This window comes from Parasteatoda tepidariorum, chromosome 9, assembly GCF_982258835.1.
Source record: "Parasteatoda tepidariorum strain Cologne lab strain chromosome 9, Ptep-v5.0, whole genome shotgun sequence".
NCBI lineage: Eukaryota > Metazoa > Arthropoda > Arachnida > Araneae > Theridiidae > Parasteatoda > Parasteatoda tepidariorum.
In genome coordinates this window covers 5,548,498-5,565,846 of record NC_141763.1, presented here as the reverse complement: position 1 = coordinate 5,565,846, position 17,349 = coordinate 5,548,498, and the positions used below count along the sequence as shown (strand labels likewise).

Here is a 17,349-nt window from a genome sequence, read left to right as displayed (position 1 = left end):
TCATGGCCCTGCTAATTTTAGGGATAAGGAAGAAGAAGGAATGCTGGTATAATAGTTTAAAAACAACGATTAATAATAATCAGGTATATAATAATCTACATCATAAACAAATATTATTAGTCATGACTTTTCATGACTAATTCCAAGAATTTTTCATGACTTAACAAAGTTACTATTTTCAACGCCAAAAACACAACAATAAATTTAAAAAAGCTTTATAATAACATTCATTGAAATGATAGGTATAACCAAAACTGTAATACTCTGCATCTACATATTTATAGATTTTAAATTTAAAAAACAGAGTAAAGAAAGAGTTGAAGCAATAAAATAGCTGAAAAAAAATATAAAAGCAAATATTTCTTTCTTCTTTTTTTCAGCAGAATTACATTCTAAAGGTACTTTTCTTGTTCATTGGAAAGGAAGGAAATTCTTCCGATTTTTCTGTTCTCATTTCGGAATAAAAAAAATTTGCAATGACTGGCTTGCTTCAGCTAAAATTTTAAATTGATAAAATAAAAAAAATAAATAATAACAAAAATTCTGAAATCACAGAAGTTTAAAAGATAATTCGCCTCTAGAAATGATGTTTTTTCTTTCATTTTTTGAAAGAACACCATAATTTTTAAAGAACACGATAAAAACATTTTATATTTTAATCAAATATGACTGTGAGTGGGGATTTTGTTACAAATTCAGATATTCGGAACATTATGAAATTGGGGGAGGTTGGTACATTCCATTTTAAAAAGTTAAAATCATGATATTTCATGACAAATTTTGTTCAATACTGAAATTCTTGACTTTCCATGATTTTTCGTGAATTTCCAGGTGCGCGGATACCCTGACTATAAAAAAAAGTTGATATGCTAACTTGTAGATGTCAGGGATGAAGAGATCTCTTCCAAAGATAAATGTGTTGGATGCTATCAGAATTACTTGATTATGCCCAGAGAAATGCATCACTGAAAACTATCCAAAATGGTTTTAAAAAGGCTGGTTTTAAGAATAGCTGTGAAGAAGAGACTGAAGGCATGAGTAAAGAAGACGAAACTGCTGATGCTGGAAATGCAATGCCAGATTTGCAAGAATGGAATGCAAGAAAATCGGGATTTAATGTTGACATAAATTTTTGAAGATTTTTTGCAAGTGGACAACTGCCTGGCAATATTCAGAATATTGACAGATGCGGAAATCATAGATAACGTTAAAGGATCATATTGATCATAAAAAAGATAGATGAAGATCATATTGATCATAAAAAAAAACTGCGAAACTCTTATAGAACTTTTCTTGAATCACAGGAAAATGTTTGCTATGAGGGATTTGCTGCTCTTTCTAACCTTAAAAGAATTATCGAAGCTAAGAAGGTTAGACGTCAAAAAACTTTAAAAGATTATTTTCAGTGTTAAAAGTATGTTAGAGAAATGTTATGTAAATAGATATCTGTGGTATATTTAATTTACAGAAATGCCTACATTTTTTTACTAAAAACAATTGAAGCATTTTTAATAGAATTTCTCTTAGTCAAATTAAATTTATTTTTAAGTACCTGTATAACTTGAAACCTCTTTATCACAAATTTTTCGACTTTCCCGTGAGATACGAGATAAGCAGGTCCAACTGTACATACACATAGATATATTTGCTTCAAAAAAATGTTTTTGAAAAAAAAAAAAAAAAAAAAAAAAAAAAAATCAATGAACAAACACATTTTGATTTAACATTAAAAAGTTTTAACTAAATAGTGATACCTTTGCAAGATATAATTGAAATAGACATAAATTGTTTATGACCATAAATTTTAAAAATTCTAATTTTCTACGTATTTCAAAAAATCAATAAATTAATAAAAGTATTCACTGATATTTTTTTGCTAAAAATCAAAATTCCTAACAATTCCAGATTTTTTTTGATAAAACTTAGAGAAAAGATAGATTTCAGGTCTTTTGAATTTTGTTAAAAAGAATATGGAATGTTTTGAAAATTACTTCTGAAAAAAACTAAGGTTCTGTTTCTATGAAACATAATTTTTTAGAAATCTCCCCCCCCCCACATTTATATTAATGTTTTAAGCAAACTTATTTGTTGACTCTTGGTTGTTCCAATAATTGTATTACATAAGTTTTTCTCATGTTTCTGACAAAAATATCATTTTGTATTGAAATAGGTTTTGTAAAAAGATCTTTTTGAGATATCCTTCTTTCCAGAACTTTGTTAAAGGTCAGAATTTTTGGCATGGTTCATTTGTGAGGTGTAATTTTCGAGATTTGGATTTTTGAGAAGTACGAGGCGCATCCAGAAAGTAAGTTTCCCTATTTTTTTAAGAAAAAGAAATCATACTTTCAGGAACATATTGATTGGCAACAAGTGCAGCAATGTTTCAGCTATTTTTCAACACAGTTACCACCAGAATTGAGACACATGTTGTATCGGAGGATAAACTTTTGTATCCCTCTGTCATAGAATTCTGCCGTCTGAGAATGGAACCAGCATGCGACGGAAGTCTTCAGCTCTTCGTCGTTGCCAAAATGTTCACCGGAGGACAGTAATTTCTCGAGGTGCAAGAAAACGTGAAAATCACTGTAAGCAATATCAGTGCTGCAGGATGGAGGAACAAACAACTCCCAGCCAAATTCTGTCGAAACAGCTGCTGTACGTCGTGCCGTATGTGGACGAGCATTGCCAAGGAGGAGCGCAACACCTGCAGTAAGCTTTCCAAGACTCTTGTTTTGAATGGCACGTCACAATTTCCGCAGTGTTTCACAGTAACGGTAGACGTCTGTCACACGCTGGTTCCATTCACAGTTCTACGACAGAGGGATACAAAAGTTGATCCCACGACGCGACAAGTGTCTCAATTCTGGTGGTGGCTATGTTGAAAATAAATATGTTGTACTTGTTGCTAATAAAAATGTTCCTGAAAGTGTGAGTTTTTTTTTTTTTTTTTTTTTTTTTTATAAATTAGGGAAACTTACTTTCTGGATGCGCCTCGTATCTTAAAAAATGAATGCAATTTTTCTTTCCATATTGTTATACAGAAGAAATTGTATGAAGTTTAAATTATTTTAATTTTTTTAAAATCAGTTACCTTGCGTCAGGTGAATAGAAGGGGGCTTGAGACTGAAAAGAGTTCATCTGAGAGGAGGGAAACGCCTGAGGCTGCTGATAAAATTGTTGGGAAGAATAAGTATTTTCAGAATACACACTGGGATCATGTAGATGTCGAGGATACCTCTGAGACAAATGATGGGACCCACCTGAATCTACAAAAGTGTAAAAAGAAACTTTATGATAAATCAAAGATAGACTTAAACATATTAATTTACAAGTAGCTAATTATTCAAGAACTCATACCTGATACACATAAACCATTATAAGGCTATAGTAAGTACATGAGGGGATTTAATCTTAGAATACGTCAACTTTCAGAGGGGAAATGGGAGCCAATAGCTTTTTACTCGATGAAATTAAATAATTTTCATTGGTGATAATTCTCCGGGTCACCAACGAGGGGATTTTATTATAGACTATGTCAACCTTCATCTATCAAAAGGTACCTCTTGATGGATGAAGGTTGACATAGTCTATAATAAAATCCCCTCGTTGGTGACCCGGACGTGATTTGGTATTTAATATTTATAGTGGTAGTTACTCGCTAACCTGATGGAAGGTCCACATTAAACAGTTGATTTGTTTAATATAAACTGCTCAAAAAGAAAAGAAAAAAAGATCAGGTGAAGTAAATAAAGTCTCCCGTTTATAAACAATATAGAAAAAAAAATAAGCGAAATGCTATAAAAAAAATAAAAAAAAAAAGAATGAAGAAAAAAATATAATGAGCAAAATTTAAAGATATATATATAAACAGCATGAATCAACTAGTGTTATTCGTTCATCGAATTCTATCACAGATAAAATTCTGGAAGGGGAGTAATGTGGCGTAACTACCACTACAAATATTGAATACCAATTCACTAATATATAATACATGTTAACTTGATTCTATCTTAGGTATACCTTTCAGTACTACCTTTTGATAGATGAAGGTTGACATAGTCGACTATAATTAAAATCCCCTCATACACTTCCTACTAAATTCAATAGTTTTAAACGGTTGGTTGAAAGTTTTTTTCCCACCTACGATTTCTGCAGCCATCTACTTTTTTTACTTTATATCCGTCGTTGAACAACCAACCCAATTTTGGGTGTGCGACTACTAATGTTCAACTCCGTAGCCCTGTCATTTTTGAACCAATCCAGAAGCCAAGGAAACTCCTGCATCGGTACCCCCGGAGGTATTGATTTGTTATGGGAACATGGAGGACTTTGCGACTCGACAGATTTAACGCGCACCAGTCACCATTTACCACATTACCAAAATGACAAATTCAGGGTTCCCACTCAATTTCAGAAGAAATTTTTCCTGACTTTTCCAGGTATATCAGGCAAATTTCAATGAAAAATTCATACCATATGTTATCTATACTATGAAATTTTTCATCAGAAAATATTGATTCTTTTATTTGTAATGCCAAGTATTAGATCTTCTGTGTAAAATAAATATCATTATACGAGGAAGGAAGCATTTCAGTTTGTCTAAAATATGACATTTTTACAATAAATAATTGTAATAGATGCAAAAGTGATTTAACTCGAATTTCGACAACTAAATACTGTTACTGACAATTTTAAGACTGGTTTTTTTTCAAGGTTTGTGTAAAAAAATTGCAACTTTACATGACTATACCCTAATTTTTGGAGTGACAATTCCAGGTTTTCCCTGAACTGTGGGAACCCAGCAGATTTTACATTTTGTAAAAAACAAAATTTCCCTGGGGAAGAATAAAGACGTGAATATTATAATACACAGTATATAAATTATAGACTAAAGTAATATTTTGAACAAGAATTTTGATAACAAGCCAGAATGAGTAAAAGTTACTTTGACGAGTTTTGAGAGATGGCTGTGGGGGTTCTGCAGCTGAAGGAGGTGGAGCTGATGTAGGCATTGGCTGAATCATACCAGGTGGTGGTGAAGACACCATAGGTTGTTGATACGACGATGCTTGAGGAATAGTATTTGTTGATGGATAAGCATAAGTACTGGGAAGAGATTGTGGAACACTGCTAAAAGGATACTGAAATAATGTTCGCACATTAAAACAATAAAAAAAAAAATAAAGAACAAACGGAACTAAAATAATTCATGTAATTTAATAACCTTTAATGAGGGATAGCTTGATTTAAATCATGGTTTGTATAATGATTAAAATCTGCTCATATTTGTTTATTATAAGAATAATTTATTGAAGTCAAAAATATTCTTTATTAGGTTTATTTTTAAACATAATCTTAAGATAGTGACTTTTTGAAAGTTTCATTTTATTGGTATTGAAGGTTTTGTCTAGAGAAATAATGATCGATAGCAATGCAAATAAATTATTATTTAACGTTGAAAACAGACTAAAAATTGAAATAAAAGAGACTGAATATTGATTAAAGTGAAGGGAAACTTTTAAATAACTTTTCATTGGCTGTATGAAAAATAATTTGCTATTTCACACACAAATTTTTTTTTAATACAATTATTTTATTTTTATTATAATAGATGTTTTACCAAGAGTAATTTAAAATAATTTAAATTTTTTATGTTTCCTGATCTAAATTAATTTATTCTTCATTTGATAACTGACAAATTAAGCCATTGTCTTTACAAATTTATGAAAGTATTGATAACGATTTTTTATTTTTTACAGCAATTAGTTTGTAAAAATTATCTAATAATTTTAACCATTTTAATTGGTAACTTAAGCATTATTAGTTGCTGTAGAGTTGTACAATGGGCCATAAAACCATTCCTGAGGATGATACAATTTTGATCGTCTGCAGGCTGTCCAGTTAGGTAGTTCAATGACCTACGCTTTAAGTCAAGCACTACAGGGTGTCTCAGTTAAGCGTTTCAGAACTTCTAAGAGGGGTAGGGGGCATCCTGACGACTCGAAATCATATAGCAATGTGGGGTTGGAAATGCTTTCCTGAAGCAGTGACGTACACAGAAGCACCATAAAGAAAAGAGACCGTAAGTGAAAAATCGTTTTAATAATACATTGAAAAAAAGCATAAGGCACATGGGTCAAAGTAAGTGTTCGAAGTTTCTGCCACCAGCGACAATGCACACCCTCACATCTCCGGTGCATAGACATCCGAACATTCTGCAATACTCCAGGCATATCTCGAATTTCCCCGGCAGCTACTGAGATTCTTGCAACCAGCTCCTCAGCATTGTCAACAGGGGAGTCATAAACCAGTGTTTTCATATGACCCCAGAAATAAAAATCAAGACATGATAGGTCGGGTGACTGAGGAGGCCAACGCACTGGAAAGCTCGGTTGGGAACTTTCGAACAACGCCATCTACCGCGCCAGGAAAGCATTTCCGACCCCCGCATTGCTGTATTGATTTCGAGTCGTCAGGATGCCCCCTACCCCTCTTAGAAGTTCTGAAACGCTTAACTGAGACACCCTGTATACAGTAGTGAGGACACCCTCGGTCTCTTTGCAGGCTGACAAAACTGGCCATCCACCCATGCACTGACATTAATACTTGACTTTGGTGATCTACCGGGATCTTACAACCACTGTAGAGCTTCAGCAGTGTTAAGCATTATTAATATATTCTATCAGAGATTTGGCTGGTGTTTGGATGCACACAAATGCATATATATATATACACACATATATATACATACATATATATATATACATACATATACAGTCAAACCCTGCTATAGTGAACACGGTTTATAGTGAACTCCCGGATATAGTGAACGAAATGTTCAGTCCTGTGCTTTGCTATACACGTATAATGTTATTTTTTGTGGATATAGTGAACCAAGAAAGTGAGGAAGTTGGATATAATAAACGTTTTTCTGTCTTCGACTGATTTTTTTTCTTCATTTTTTTGGTAATAATTTTGAAATTTCTACTTCAAAATAAATACCTAAACCGATTTTTAAAACCACATATAGAGGAGAATGTAGCGATAAGCATTTTTTCTTCTTCGCCTCTTTTATCTCACCTTCCCATCCCTAAACAAACCAAGCAGATGTTTCCAACCCAGGCAGATGATGCACCTGTAAGGTGTCAGTGGGATCAATATGCATTTTCTGTCAGAGGGAATGAGTCTTTACTCATTATTGGTCAAAGGGTTGTACACTAATATGTGTTGATAAGGCCCTCATTTCAACTCCTTTTTGCTCTCAGTTCAATTTAAAAAAGCCTGCAAAGAAGTTTCTCAAATTTAACTATGGCGACTAGTAAACGTAAGACGATCTTCATTGATGATAAAATGGGCATAATCAGAAAAATTTAAAATGGATGCAGTCCAGCTGATAGTTGCAGAGAATATAAACTATCCAAATCTGCAGTTTGCAACATATGGAAAAATAGGCAGTTAATAACTTCCGCTCAGGAAAAAAATTTGTTGCCAGAAAAAAGTTGAGAAAAGCAGATCACAAGGATGATGAAGAAGCATTACTGAAGTGATCCAGCATTAGAAGAAGCCACAATCTTCCAGTATCTAAACAAATGTCGACGAATTTGCTAAGCGATTTTATGAGACAACTTTTAAGAGCTAAAATGGCAATTTAGACAGGTATAAAAAGCGCAATAACAGAAATTGAGGAAAAATCATCTGAGAGTCGGGAAGTGTTTCCATATTTGATGTTGAGGATTGCTCATCAGCTAGAGATTACTAATTTTTTTTCGTACGCAAGACTAAGAGTAATAAAAAAAAAAAAAAACACATGTTTCGCTACTAGATAATACTTTTCAGTCACTTATTCAGATAATGTGTAATAAAAGGGAGGAGTTAAGCAACCATTCGTTAAATTGCCTGCGTAACGAATATAGTGAACTTCCGGTTATAGTGAATCGAAATGTCGGCTCCTTGAAGGTTCACTATAGCGGGGTTTAACTATATATACATACATACATATATATTTATAAATACATATATATTTATAAATACATATATATTTATAAATATATATATATATATATATATATATACATACAAATATATACATACATACATATACATATTTATAAGAATTTGATTTTTTTAAAATCGATTTTTGACAACCTTTTTTTTATTATCAGTATAGTATACCTGATTTGGTTGTTGAGGATGGGAGAAAGAAGAATGCCTTTGAGTAGGTACAGGATTGGCAGGTTGTTGTTGTTGCTGCTGCTGTTGGTATTGAACATTAGAAACATGAGACTGGGAAATGGAACTGGAGCGACGCACATCAACACGTTGAAATGGAAAGTTTGGTGAACGGTGACCCAAAGCTTGATAGATTCTATCTCTCAATATTGCAAGAGTTCTCTAAAGAGAAACAAAATACTTACAATTAATGGTTGTTAACAGAGTTCTTGCAGAAAGATTTTTATTTGAAAAAAAAAATATATGCTTTTCTTTTCTACAGAAATTTACACGTAGTATTTGAATCATGCATTTAGATAATAACTTTTTGGTGTGCTTAATTTTCGCGGATGGTATCTCTAATCGTTTTGATTGCATTTTCGGCAGTTATGGAAATAGCTTTTCACGTGGTTTTTAGATATCCCAATATATTTTAAGCAATCTGGAAAATTTGAATCCTGCATTTGAGTATATACCTTTTAAGGCAATATTGCAATCGAATTTTTGGCAGTTATTACTATTGATTTCTCCATAGTTTTTAAATCTGATATTTTTTATACGATATTAGTTATTACAACAACCTGATCTCGAAACGAAACACGCATTAGAGGAATCCGATTCGGGTTATTTTGTTGCTGATCTTTATTTCGGCAATTACTACAGATCACATAATTTAATTATTTTTTTATTATGATGATTATTTACAAATTACGAAGAAAATAATTTGTGCATCCCCTCCCCAACAGAATCAGAGAATATCGGCCATAATATTAGAATAAAAAATGATACTTTGGGATTAGCCAGTCGACCTGTCAAATCCTTTGGAGCTAGTTTTTACAAAATAAACATTGCAAACACAATAGATTTATCAAATCAAAATAATTAACAAATAATAAGTAATAACCATACATATTATTATATAAATCTTTTCGGCGGCTAATCATTCAGAAGCTACGTTTTGGCGGAAATGGTCGACGAGAGGGCCTAAGGGCCTCATACCTCTTTCAGATTATCCCGCTGACCTGCAAATCCTTTGATGTTAGATTTTAGGTTTGGTGAAAATGGTCAACAGGATAATCCCAAAGTACCTAAAAAGTTATTGCATGTTCAATTAAAAAAGATTATATAGTTTTTTTTGTAAACACTGCGCTTTTGGTCTTTTAAATTAGTAACATTTATGTTTGTTATGATTAAAAGTATTTTGCAGAAAGATATTAATGCTATAGAGAGTTTTGTCGCAGATAGCTCGAAAAAATTCTGCCACAGGACTCTATTTTAGTTTCAGGGAGTTATAACATATAAACACGGGTGACACCCTGAAATAATTGCAAGACTGAACTTATTTTTTTCCTAATTAACACAGTTTAGCGTTGTTTAACAGAATTTTCAGAAATATATCGCTCAATGACAGCAAAAATCTTTTCATGAGAATATCAATGACTTGTTTATTTTTTCTTCAAAATAATATATTTTTTATACGGCAAACAAAACAAAAACAAGTTATATGAAAAAATGTTTTAAAGTCAAATCCTACTTAGGTCAAAAATTTTTTTTTTACGTAAGTTACTTTTTATTAAATAATCAAAATTTTTTCTGCCATATAAAACTTAAATTCATTAAATTTAATGAATGAATTAATATTTGAAAAAACTATATAAATATTAAGTGTTACAAGTTTTAAAAAAAATGTATTTGAACTTGAATGGATGAATAAAAAGTATTTTACTAAGGAATTAAAAATTTAAAAAAAAGGCGCGTAGTATCAGACGACTATAAAAGTATAAATTGGATGACACGACCCACAGAAGCTATCAACTCATGTTCCTTATTAAATTGATCTGACACAGCGAACATAGAATAATTCAATATTTAAATGTGTGCAAAAAATTACTTTTTTTTTGTTCAAATAGAGCTTTAAGTTAGAAATTATCACTGATGTTATTTTTCAAATATAGGAAAAGCTGAATCGCTTATAGTAAAATTTAAAACAATGACTAACGGTTAACCCGTCAGAATATATCATTTCGTTTTCCCCTCAAATATCAAAAATTCAATTACAACCATTCATCTATAAGTAAGTTAAACATTTCTGATGTCTACTAAAGAAAATAGTGGAGAAAAAAAGCCTATATTTTTTTGCTAAATCAGGGTGCATAGCCAAATTATTCAACCAAAAATAAGCACCTTTTAAGCACTTTTCAAGCACTCAGAATATATTTTTAAGCACATTTAAAAATATCGGGCAGAATTGAAAAGTTTTTGACAATTGACGGTTTTAACTTGTTTCAACCATCATGTCAAAAAAATGAATAAATACTTTTGGAATTGTTTTTGACAATTGTCAAAAATCATGTAAATTGAATCATGTAAAACAAATGGCGTTTTCATTCACTACGGACTGACAATAAGCCGAAATAGATTGGGGTTGAATCAATTGTGAAAACGTTGAATAGAACATGTGAACTGTGTCTTTTTGCATAATTCGTGGCGAAAATCAACATGGTAAAAGAAAAATCTCACTTTGAAAAAGGGAAAATTAAGCACTTTTTAAAAACACACCATGAAAAAAGCACCTTTAAGGGCTTTTAAAAAAAGAAAATCAAAAATAAGCACCTTGAAGCACTTTTTAAAAACGCTACGCACCCTGTAAATGTGTACATGAAAGCCATACTGACCTCATTTGGATCCACTAAGTACGTAGATGCACTGCTAAGACTCCCCTGAGTCGCAAGTAGTTCTGCATACTGTCCAAGGAGAGAAGAAAGAACACCCGTTTCAAGAGGTGGTGCCGCACCCGATAACTGTTCTACAGCTTTACGTAAAATCATCACCTGCTCTATCAAGTTCTAGAAAAAAAAAAGAGCAAAATATGTTAAAAATCAGTTTATACTCACTTTTATTTCTTCAAAACTATTTTAGAGAGAGCAAAAAAAATCCAGGATATCTGCTAAATCTAGAGTTTTTAAATCTATAACCTTCCATGAATTCTACCAAAAACTTTCCATGGCTTACGCAAGTTAATATTTTATAACTCAATAGAGTCAAAACAAGATCGTAATGAGTGCAACTTTCTTTCTGGTGCGTGATCGTTTTAAATCACACAAAAGCGGATCGTGATGAGTGATTGAAGAAATCCATGAATGCGGATCACGATGTGTGATTTTTAAATCGCACAAATATGGAACGCAATGTGTACTTTTTAAATCACGAGCAGAAATTGTGATGTGTGATTATAAATTCGCACGAATACAGATTACAATATTTGAGTTTTAAACCACACAAATGCAGATCGTAATGATGGATTTTTAAATCACGCGAAGATAACTATTTTTAAATCATGTAAATACAAATCATGATGCTGGACTTTCAAGGATGAAGGGCTCCAATATCCCAAATCCACGAGGAACTGGGAGTTTCCATAATTGTTTAGCATTTATCACTGAAAATCATGACTTTCCATGAAAATTTTTGATCAGGTCGAAATGAATGAATTATTTTTGAATGAATTAATTATTTAGTTGCGCAATTGAAAATTCAAAAAAGATTTTAATGAAATGTTTGCCCCATTAAACTACCAAATTACTTTAAAGTAGTTACATAAAATAGAGAAGGGGAGTCCAAACTTTTTCAGTGAAGGGCCACTTGCACAATAAGTAGATTAATGAAGGGCTGCACACATATTTAATCTTGTTAGCAGCAAATACGATAATTTTTATATAAACATTCGCAAGAAGTATTTCTCGGAAGTAATTTTCATGTTTTAAGTATGCATGAAAAAAGAATGTCGGAAAAAACCTGGTTTAAACAAAACAAAAAAACGGGTTTCTTGGTTTTTTTTTTCTCCAAAAAAACCTGGTTTTTTGTTAACCCAAGAAGTAATTGATCTGAGAAACAAACATTCTTCCCACATTAAAGTTATTGATTTCTCAGAATAAAATTGGTTTCTACATATTGGGTAGATTTTATACAAAATTCTTTGAGTCAAATACCTGGAGAGCATCTAAACTATCATTGACTTTAACCCACGACTGAGCAAGGCGTTCTAAATTACCAGCACTAATATAACAAAGGGCTGAATTCTGCTGCAAGTTAGGATCCTTTTCTAAACGTGTACCAAGAGTTTCTGAAATAAAATTTCAAAATATGATCAGTAATATAACCCCACTATAGCAGGGTTGCCACATAAAAAAATGAACAAAATAGTTGCTTTCAGTAGCCTAAAACATGAAAATAGTAGCCAAAAACAGGAAAACAGTTGCCTAAATAAGAACAAAAATTCATCAAAAATATGACTAAAATTTTGTTAATGACTTAATTGTCATAGAGTATGATCCATACCTGCCAACTCTTCCGGTTTTTCCGGAAGATTTTAATTTTGTATTTAAAGTGGTACCGAAACTCATGTGATGTCATAAAAATTTTTGAATTATAATAATAATTATAAATGAGTTTGACCACCACTACGTTTAAATAATTACAACAAATATATGAAAGCATACTAATCTTAACGATAGCGAATTTTAACCTAGTCAAAAAATAAATATATTTTTGAGTAAGGTTGTTTTTCGGTAATTGTCATACTACCACTTGGAAAATTCGTTCTCAGAAAGAGTGAAAGTTGGCAGGTATGATGACCCATTCAGTCAAGTTGGTGGCAAATATGATAATTTTTATATAAACGTAAATGTTTATATATATATGAAAAGTGATTACTCAAATTCGAAATTCAGGCATCTTAATATCATATTAATTATTATTATTTTTTTAAATCATGCGGAATTTGGTAGCAATAATCATTGAACAGGAGATCGAGAAATGAAATAGACTTACAATGGACGAATTAAAAAGTGAACACTCAAATTTGCAAAATTCAGTAAGAAGCTTAGATGGCAGGCATCGCAATTTGAAAAATGCTATCAGTGATTAAAAGAGATAAAAGTGATTCATATAAAGTTTCAAAACTGGAATTTGATTAAGCTCCTAAGAAAGTTCCAACAGAACTCAGGAAACTAACAAACCCTGCTCTTCTAAGATCATTGAAAAACTATCATTATTCGATGCATGCTATCACAAACTCATCGTCAAGGGAAACAGAACTTAAATGCGATGCTGGCTTCACGCATATTCTGATGAATCAAAAATGCTCAACAAAGTAGGATTCAGTGCACTTCCAAAACATTTTGCATTCTAAACCTCCCTTTAATTCATCTCAAATAAACTCTTAGAACAATTCATTTAAAAAACACAGTCATATTTCAAATGCATTGCAGCAATCCTATTTCCACTCACATCATGGAATCTAAATTTATTGAATTTTGAAGAACTCTTAATTTTTTTAGTCACAAAAGAGATGAATGTTCTATTGCAAGGAATACCGGCACATGCTGGAATAGCAGGTAAAGAATGGGCAGATACACTAGCAGACATGTAACTGCTAGAAGAAGAAATTATCCGAAATTTGTTTCTCAGAGGGTAGTTTTTTTTAAAAATCTTTTTGTATATAGTAGATAAATAAAAGACTCATTTTTATGCACTGAAGTTACATTTATAAAATTTTAAGAGTGAAAGAAATTTTTCTTTATTTAATACACTCAATTCAAACTTTGCGTAATGGAATATTGGAATTTTAAATACCATAAAAAAATCAACTGCTAAAGAAAAAAAAGATCAAACCACAGATTTACAATGGCACTGAGCTTTTACTGATTTATGCAATTTGAAATTCCCATGGTGTGATATCATATTAAAAATAAATTCGATCTAATTGAAAGCAAATAAAAAAAGGAAATATCACATTAATTAAATAACTATTCTATTAAGAATCAAATATTGGAATCCAACAAAATTGCCACGAATTAAAATATAAGTTTTAAAAATCGAGAAAAAAACACTATTTTTTCTAGCAAATGATTATTTAAATGTTTGCCATTTCGGAATTACTTTTAAATTTAAAATTTTTTACTTCTGTGTTTGCCTCTGTAGTTTATAAATTCTAGCTGAAGTTATTATGGAATATTTTTTCATTCTTGTGTTCTAGCAATGTTTATCCGAAGTTGTGATTTTATCAAACAAATTTAAGCTAAAAAGAAGTTATGGCACATAAATGAGAAAGAAAAAAAAAGATGCTAGCGATAAAGGCAGAATGAATGCCCTATTAACGATACTTTGCGTAAGTGACAAAATTTACATTTTAGATCAGCAGAACTCTGAACATTTTGTCGGTAAATAAATTACTTGCAATTAAAACATATTTTTAATAACGATACTAAATACACAATTCAGGTAATGTATAATCTAATTTAAACAGGGTGCGTAGCCAGATTTTTCAACAAAAAATAAGCAACTTTTAAGTACTTTTTAAGCACTCAAAAAATATTTTTAACCACCTACAAAAAATTTAAAAAAATCCTAATTAGGATATGCGCAGTAATAAAAATTATTTTCTCTATCATTTAAAGTTCTTAATTTAGAAACATAAATTCAATAAAATTTAGAAACATTTTTAGAAACTTTACATAATCAAGATAAAATAACTCAGTTTCTGATAAATGATACAGAGAAGTTTCTGAAGAAATGAGTTTATTTAAAAACATTAGTAATAAAAAATGTCACAGAGTGATGAAAAGAAAAGAAAGAATACCCAAATGATCTGCTTCAACAGAAGCTTAAATACAGATAACGAGTGACGCCATGATCCATGCAAGAACGACCAACAGCAAATGAAAATAAACTGGCCGATCTCTGCAGATCATGACGTCACCGACGCAAGTTGAATGCATGAGATCGACGACCAAAAAATCGAACCTTATACCTTTTAGCCTCTATTTGTCTAACAAAATCTGTAGCAAAGGAAAATCTCTTTTTAAAATATAAAAAAAATGAAGCACAGTTTATAAACTTCGAATAAAAAAAAAGCACCTTTAAGGGCTTTTAAAAAAGTAAATCAAAAATAGGCACCTGTAAGCCCTTTTTAAAAACCTTATGCACCCTGTTTCAAGTTATCAGAGTAAGTTTTTTTTTCTTTTCGTTCATTTTATTTTTCTTAAAGATTAGTACAGTAGGGAACCAATTATCCGGAAGATCGGGACCATCGCTATTCCAGATAATTGATTTTTCCGGTTTTCTGAATCGCTACAAAAAGCCGTTTTTTTTTTTAATCGTTAAACGCAACTAAAAAATGTTTGGAAATAATCTTAAAAAGAAGAAAAAACGATGAAGTAATACACTAATGATTATTTCCAAAATGATGGTAAGGTAAAAATCTTTCAAAAAAGAAAGAAAAATCCTAAAATCTTATGAGGTAAAAAAATTTATTTATTTTTTTTTTAAATATGGTGGGAAAATTTATTGAATTTCGTTCCGGTTTTTTGGTTTTCTGATTTCTGGATAACGGGTTCTGTACTGTACAATCAATGACTTTTGGGTTATCATATTTAAAAATTCAAGATTTACCACATAAAGTTGGAAAGTCTTGAGGCTTAGCATAGGTAAGAATTGCTGCAAGAATTTCCTTCCAACAATTGATGTTGCAATTTTTAACCATTGTCATCCAATCTGATGTTACTACTGCAGATATTAACTAAATATTAAAAAGAAAAAAAGAATTATAAAAATGATCAACTAAGTTTACAAAATTAAATTAAACAGTTTATAAATATCATCCTTAAATATCTCAAAGAATGTATTTTGAGAAAAATCCTGCATTTCAGGTAATTTTTAAATTCCTTGTGTTTTCCAGGTTTTCTCTGTGGAGTGACTACCCCAAATATTTTTTATTCAATAGACCAGTGTTTCCCAAAATATGGTACATGTACCCCCAGGGCTACTGGAACAGTTAAGCGGGGGTACACATTCTTATGCGAAATATATTGCAACAAATGGAAATTTCAAAAACTTTTCTTTAGAAACAAAGCTAGCCGTGAAAATTTACGATGATGTATTTTTCTATTGGCCATTTTTTGCACAGTTAACAGTTAATAATGAGAGGTGTCATCAGCCAGTCGTGATTTTTAACTTTTGTACAATTTTTTTACAGTAAAAAATGCATTCATTTTTTCATGAGTGGTACACAGCGTTTCAAAAAATTTAGAAAGGGTACACAAAAGTCATAAGTTTGGGAAACACTGCAATAGACAATTAATCTTTTGATTATAAGAAGAAAAGTGTCAAATTTCATATTTGGTAAGAAACAACCTTAAATCTTATCCTGAATCAAAAATTTAAAAAGTTTAGTTTTATAAATAATTAACTCGTAACCAATTTAGGTTGAATTTCGAGTAGAAAAAAAACCAGAAACAATAAAGTGTTAAGAGTATTGTGCAGCATTCTAATTTTAATACATCTAAAAAATTAAACTAAGGTTAGCTTGGAAAAAACTTCTTGAGAAGGCCATGGCCCACCCTGGGCTGTAGAGCCGTTGATGATGAAAAAATTAAGTTGTGGTACAGTGAAACTTTTACAAGAAATCAGTAATAGAGGTTACTTATTTTAACAAAACAGCACCGGCTATTTATTGCAACTTTAAATGTTAAGATTCATTATATTCAAGGTTTGCTGCATGATTTTTCCAGGTTTGGACTTTTAAACCATGAAAACTTAATATTGGTACATATTTTTGGCTACCATTTTCCTGTGGTCTAGAGTTTGGGAAATGCTACTGAATTTCAAACAAGTTCCTTAAATGAAGCAGACATTAAATTATTTGATGCGCTTCTGATGTGTTTTGTGATTATGACAGATGGGTAGCTGGATTAACAACAAGACAATTACCCACAGTGAACAAAATGAGAAATGAACAAAAACATAACATAAAACGAGTTTTACACATTTAAAATAATTTTGCCCAACTGTAATTATTATTTGGCTCAGTTCAAATGAAAATTAATGGATTTGGAGTTAATTTCACAAAACCAAAACTGAACTGTAATGGTAACTTGAAAGTTACGTATCACACTATCTCATTATATTCAAATGGACTGTCACAACAGCAATGTTGCTTTTGTTAAGGCTGCTACATAAACAATGGTTATCTGTTATGCTCAGTCAATATTTCTAATCATGTCTAGGAAAAGCCAATTTATGGTGTTTACTTCAAAATACAATTTACCTGGTTTAGCTTTATAAAATCTCACAAAAACTTCA

The 17,349-nt window shown here is 31.2% G+C and overlaps 1 protein-coding gene across 22 annotated transcripts in view; it reads right to left on the bottom strand.

Moving 5' to 3' along the window:
* Positions 1 to 17,349, bottom strand: part of Sec31 (COPII coat complex component secretory 31) — a 76,097-nt gene that overhangs the window by 17,987 nt on the left and 40,761 nt on the right. For 12 of the 22 annotated variants that reach the window (XM_087150718.1, XM_087150706.1, XM_087150711.1 and 9 more), the window contains 6 exons: positions 15,661 to 15,787; positions 12,198 to 12,331; positions 10,884 to 11,054; positions 8,173 to 8,391; positions 4,946 to 5,141; positions 3,092 to 3,266 (listed from right to left, as the gene is read on the bottom strand). In XM_087150718.1, the coding sequence (XP_087006844.1) occupies positions 3,092 to 3,266; positions 4,946 to 5,141; positions 8,173 to 8,391; positions 10,884 to 11,054; positions 12,198 to 12,331; positions 15,661 to 15,787 (1,022 nt within the window). Of the gene's footprint in view, positions 1 to 3,091; positions 3,288 to 4,945; positions 5,142 to 8,172; positions 8,392 to 10,883; positions 11,055 to 12,197; positions 12,332 to 15,660; positions 15,788 to 17,349 lie in introns of all 22 variants that reach the window. The other 10 variants (XM_087150701.1, XM_087150704.1, XM_087150705.1 and 7 more) reach the window with 1 other exon arrangement.